At 39.7% G+C, this 6,118-nt stretch overlaps 1 protein-coding gene across 1 annotated transcript; it reads left to right on the top strand.

The window, feature by feature from the left end:
- Positions 1-431: 431 nt before the first annotated feature.
- On the top strand, positions 432-4,433 carry LOC308303351 (parvalbumin, thymic-like; the record flags this gene model as incomplete). Its single annotated transcript, XM_080747706.1, has 4 exons — positions 432-492; positions 1,614-1,746; positions 3,698-3,807; positions 4,405-4,433. The coding sequence occupies 4 exons, from the start codon at positions 432-434 to the stop codon at positions 4,431-4,433; spliced, it is 333 nt and encodes a 110-aa protein (XP_080603832.1).
- Positions 4,434-6,118: the final 1,685 nt, after the last annotated feature.

Below are 6,118 nucleotides of genomic sequence, written 5' to 3'. Positions count from 1 at the left end.
ACATATTTTTTTCAATCTTAGAAGGATTAAAAAAAGACAAATTTTCACAATCTTTCAAAAAATAGCAGATCTACAAGCTCGCAGCGTGGCCACGCTGTGAGCTTGTATATCTGCTATTTTTTCAATAGCTAAAGCACAATAATGCGTAATAATGCAGTGTAAATGGGTTAAACCCCCCCCCCCCCCCCCATGAAGAACATTAAGGGCCCGCAGTGAATCCAACACCCCTGTTACACAAGTGGTTTTGTGTGTGGTCAGCTGTAGCTGACAGGGTACACAGAAGGACGCTGGTGGTTTCTGACAACAGCAGGTAGAGGTCTATTTTACCGTCACGACGAGTCTCATATCTCTCTTCTTTTGCTCGTCAATCAGTCCGGTAATCACACAATACCAGCCTGCTGCAAACAAGGAGCAGACCAGCCTCTTCCATCATGGCTATCACTGACTTCCTGGCCGCCACAGATATCGCCACGGCTATTAACGCTTGTAAAGGTAAAGGGGTGGCTTTTCAGGTTACGTTGTGGGTCTCGGCTATGTTATTGTATAATTGGGTTCTGATGAGGCTGGGCGAGATGACACTGGTTTTCATCATGGGGCCTGGGAACCCCCAGGGGTCCTCGAGGAGGTTCCAGCGAGTCCCCAGCTAAATAATTGATTGTTTTAAAAAAAAATCAAACCTCGGTTCGAAGTGAAGCGGTGAATCTTTATTCTATGTGTTCTAGAGCTATGAAATCTGTGTTCTAGATCTATACATTCTGTGTTCTAGATCTATACTTTCTATGTGCTTTAGGTTCTATATTTTCTATGAATTCTGAATGAATGAATGATTTTGTCTGGAGGGACAAATTGTCATGTGAAGCTTGACCAATCCTCGATTCTGCATGCACGGGACATGTACGGGACAGACATTCTCACTCCTTGAGAATCTATGGGAATCCTCAAAAAAACTGGTACGGGACATGTACGGCCGGGACAGACATTCTCACTCCTTGAGAATCTATGGGAATCCTCAAAAAAACAGGTACGGGACATGTACGGGACAGACATTCTCACTCCTTGAGAATCTATGGGAATCCTCAAAAAAACAGGTACGGGACAGACAAAGCCACTCCTTGGAAGCGGCTTTCACCGCTTCAAAAAGGATCCTAAAGGATCTGTTACTCAGAGAGTGTACAAATGGAACCAAATGGAGCCAAATTTGGTTCCCTTTGTTATCTCAGATTTAAATGAACACAGAGGAGAGTGTGATTGGAGTCCCTAAGATATACAATTGTATCACATGGGGGGTCCATGAGCTAATCCCCTAACTATGGATCTTCAAAATCAAAAAAATTGAGAATCACTGTTCTAGATCGTACAGGGACGTGATGTATTAAACATTGAACATCTTGAAAATGTTCATGGCCCACACATCTGACTGCAGCTGCTATATGTGGTCAGATGAGTGCAGGGCCACAGGTTGAGAACCATGCACTGTATTCAAATATTTGGTTTGTCCTATGACTGGAGGCCTTGGTTTGTGTAAATGTTCTCCTATGGTAGATTTCAAAGCATAGCCTGGTCTGACCACTATTACATGATCAGTCATCAGTTTTTAATCATTTGACTTCCAGCGAAAGACTCCTTTAGCCCAAAGATGTTTTTTAAAATGGTGGGACTGTCCAAGAAGACCCCGACAGAGATCGAGAGGGTGTTTAAGATCCTGGACCAGGACAAGAGTGGCTTCATAGAACAAGATGAACTAAGGTTGAGTCTCACCTATAAAACATGTTCTAAACTGTCTTCTAGACATCTTTCCTTTTTCTTAACCAAGTCCTATACAGTATATTGCATCGCACTTTGAATAATAATAAAAGCTATGGGGCTTTTAAGCTGTGACATCATTTTGTAGTCAGACCTCCAAGCAGATTTATTGTCAATATCTGTCCCTCGCTATTTCAACAGATCCGAGACAAAAATAACGACTAAAGTATAATTCTACCACTTTCCTTTCAACAACAAAGAGAAGAAAAATTAGTAAATAGTAAAAATAGTAAAAAGATTCGCTTTTTTGGGGGGCAAAAGTTCTCCTCTGCCTACAAAATGATGTCAGACTTAATAGCCCCATAGGACATAGCAGTGGGCGTGGTTTATTGGTGCCACAAAAAATCTGCCATTATTTTTTTTGTTAAATATTGATATAAATTCTATTAAGCATAAAATCAAGCCATCCAGGATGCTGATGAAGAACATAATGTAATATTTAATTACTGTATATGATAGCCTGTACTACCATACTTTTAATAAATACCCTTTGTTTATTGGTTTTCAGTGTTTTCTTATCTCACAGAATCAAAGGTTTTATGTTCATGATTCACCAGCATCCTATAGATGGCTTGATTCTAGGCTTAAAATCATTTTGGAAAATATCTATGGGAAAAATGAATGGCTGATTTTCTTTTGTGGCACCGGTAAACCACACCCCCTGCTATGCCCTATTCAAGATTGCTTTCAATGAATAGATACCTTTTTTGTTGTTTCTGTCCTCTCATTGGTTGAGCCTTTACAGTATAAATACGGTATGCATATCTTGTATTCTACAAAGCTGTGTATAACATTAATGAACACCTTTGTTCTAAGCACTACAGTAGTACACCACACCTGCCACGCCTGACTTGTACAGTACTAACCTGCCTTTTTTTTTTTTTTTTTTCACAGGCCCCTTCACCATTCATATTTAAAGGGATATTTCACTTTCAAATAAACTTTTGGTCATGTTATCGTCCAATCAGGCTTTTATGAACACCCTGAACAGTTTTTAATTTGCTTGATTCAATATTTAGATATTTGATGTAAATGTTACCAGGCCCTCCAGGCCCTCCAGGCCCAGGTCCTCTCCCCATACACACCCATTGTAACTTCAAACTCCATTTTAACCACGATAGATTCATTAAAGACACCCATTATTTTTTTGTCCTGACTCATACCACCCTCCTAATACGTGAGCAGGCCATGTTTTTTCAACAACCTTTTTCATTTATTTTTAATAATTATTTGGGAAAATTGAAAAAATTAAATACAATAAAAATTATAAAAAGTAAATGAAAAAAGTTGAAAAAACACAGCCTGCTCACATATTAGGACGGTAGTATGAGTCACCAGAAATAATAATGGGTGTTTTTAATGAATCTATCACAGTTAAAATGGAGTTTGAAGTTGGGTGTGTATGGGGAGAAGCCCTGAAGGAGGAGGGCCTGGTAACATTTACATCAAATATCTAAATATTCAATCAAGCAAATTAAAAACTGTTCAGGGTGTTCATAAAAGCCTGATTAGACGATAAAATGACCAAAGTGAAATATCCCTTTAAAGGAGTAATTCACCCCCAAAATACCTTTTTTTACTGATGCCATGGAGTCTTACGTTCAATAATATGTTTTGTTTTTTGTCGCATTCCTAAGACAGTAATTTGATCACAATAAATGTACCCCCATAATTGATTCCGGATGGGGACCCAAATGCATTTGGGTCCCCATCCGGAATCAATGGGGGTACATTTACAATAATCATTGTTTTGTCTTAGGAGTGCGACAAATACAAGACAATATTATTGAACTCAAGTCTCCGTGGCATCAGTAATCAATAGAAAAAAAGGCATTTTGGGGGTGAACTACTCCTTTAATGTTTGTTCTCCCACTGAACTGGTACTTCTCCTCAGACTATTCCTGCAGAACTTTTCAAAGGGGGCGAGACCCCTGACTGCTGCAGAAACCAGGTCATTCCTGATGGCCGGAGACTCGGATGCCGATGGAAAGATCGGCTGGGAAGGTATGGTCAAGTGTAAAGCACCGTCACTGTCGGGCATATAAACCTCGTATCTCCAAGTTTCAAATTTGTATGTTTTTTCGTAAATTAAAACCCTACTTCATCATACAAAAGTGTTGCAAAAGTGGTGAAAATAGCAGATCTGCAATCTGCTATTTTCACTATTTTCAATATTTTTTTAATAATAACAAAAAAAGGAAGGTTTTGGACATACAAGGTTTCCACCAGACAACGACGATTAGCTCAGTTTTATTATATTATTTATTTGTAATTTGTCCAATAACAATCATACACACAGGTAACTTTAAACTACTCCAAAATGCTTGTGACGATGGTTGCCAAGCAACTGCCGTAGTAGTAGTACAGATTTAGCATAAACTGTCTACGAGAGATTTACACTTCAGTATTTTAAGTGCCACTTGCAGGATGAGGTTACAATAATGATTGTACTAGAGTAGATCCACTTTCCCACGATATATTGATTTGGCCAACGCACCGACTGCAACAATGTATAAAGTGATCGTTCTTTCTTTCTTTCTTTCTTTCTTTCTTTCTTTCTTTCTTTCTGTCTTTCTTTCTTTCTTTCTTTCTTTCTTTCAGAGTTCTCTGCAATGGTCAAGTCTTCATAAGGCCTTGCATGACCCCTGACCTGTGTGGCGAAGATGGCAAGATGGACACGATTTTTTATAATACGTATAGGCTTGTGGAAATATAACATGGACTCATATATGCTCTAGTAACACTAGAACATGTGTATGGTAAACTTACTTTCAAATAAAAAGTTCATGGATTAACCTTTGCTTCAGAATTTGTAAATGATAATAGTAATAACATTTCAAAATCCATAAAACAGAAATATTTAGCTATCTGTTAGAGAGTGCAAATCTAATGTAATCCTTGCCGGGCCATGAGGCCCATAGGCCAGGAGCCTATCTCCTCCTTCTGTATAGCGTGAGGCAGCTTGATGTACAAGTACACCCCCGGCCAGGGGCGTCACACCAAATTCTGGGCCCTGGGTACAAGGATTCACTGCGGGCCCCCCATGAATGTTAACTATTGAAAAATAGCAGATATACAAGCTCACCGCGCGGCACCGAGTGCCGTGCTGCGAGCTTGTATATCTGCTATTTTTGAAAAATCATGAAAATGTGTGCAAGAAACCTATGTCAAGGACCCCCAAGATGATATGCATTTGGCCACGGACCCCGATCTCAAAATATTTAGTTCCAGGGATCCCCAGAGGCAAAATTTGAGATGGAAATGTTTGCTTAAAAAATTCATACATTCAAAGACTTTTCACACATTTTCACAACTTTTCAAAAATAGCAGATGTACAAGCTCACAGCGCGTGCGGGCCCCAGTAACTCAGTCTCACTTTCCTACCCCTTGTGTCCCCAGCCCCTGGACATGACGCTAGTATGTCGCAGGGACCCCCAATACAACCCTTGATGCTGCGTGCCAAGCAGGGAGGCACTGGGTCCCGTTTTACAGAGTCTTTGGTATGCCCCGGCCAGGGCTTGAACCCCGACCTCCCAGTCTCAGGGCCGACACTCTAACCACACGGCCACTTGTGCATGTGAACTAATCATCGTGGATGTGTTCCTCGTAAGGTGAACATGAGCATGATGCTCAGTCAACAGACCATATATCTTCAGTGTCTAATGTAAATGTAGCTCATGCATATCCCATAACTCATCTTCTAGAAATATTATATTCAGTATCGGGTGAAGAGCGTTGGAGCTTGGGTTTCTCCATTTAACTGCATGGGCAGCTTTCAAAATGCTGAAACAAAGTGTTTGACACTTTAATCGTGTGCAGTTTTGTATAAAACACACACTGACAGCGCTGAATTGGGACATACATTTGCATGACATTCAACCCATCTATTTTGAATAGCTTCCATCCAGTCTCTCGATTGGTGAATTTCTGTGGTCAATAAAAAAATAAAAAAATAATAATAATAATTTTAAAAAAAAGACAAAGAAGAAGAAGACAATAAATGATTTTTGTACATTTGAAAATTAGAAAATGGACATTCTGCATAACGAGTACTTTTACTTTTGGTACTTTTGAGTAAATTTTGATACCGATACTTTTTTACATTTTGAATTCCAGACTTTTCTTGTAAAAGAGTATTTCTACATTGCAGCATTGCTACTTTTACTCAAGTATGCGAGTGGGCCTACTTTTTACAACCTGCTGATTGGGTTGACTTGTTCCCAACTAACTCCCCATCAACGCATGCCCCCTAGGTGCCACATACCGCAATTAGCCGAATAGGATTACACAGGAAACGCACTGCAAACAATTTACA

This window comes from Nannobrachium achirus (assembly GCF_963921795.1).
Source record: "Nannobrachium achirus genome assembly, chromosome: 18".
NCBI classification, from domain to species: domain Eukaryota; kingdom Metazoa; phylum Chordata; class Actinopteri; order Myctophiformes; family Myctophidae; genus Nannobrachium; species Nannobrachium achirus.
The sequence above is the reverse complement of the archived record's forward strand: the minus strand, read 5'-3'. Positions and strand labels throughout refer to the sequence as shown.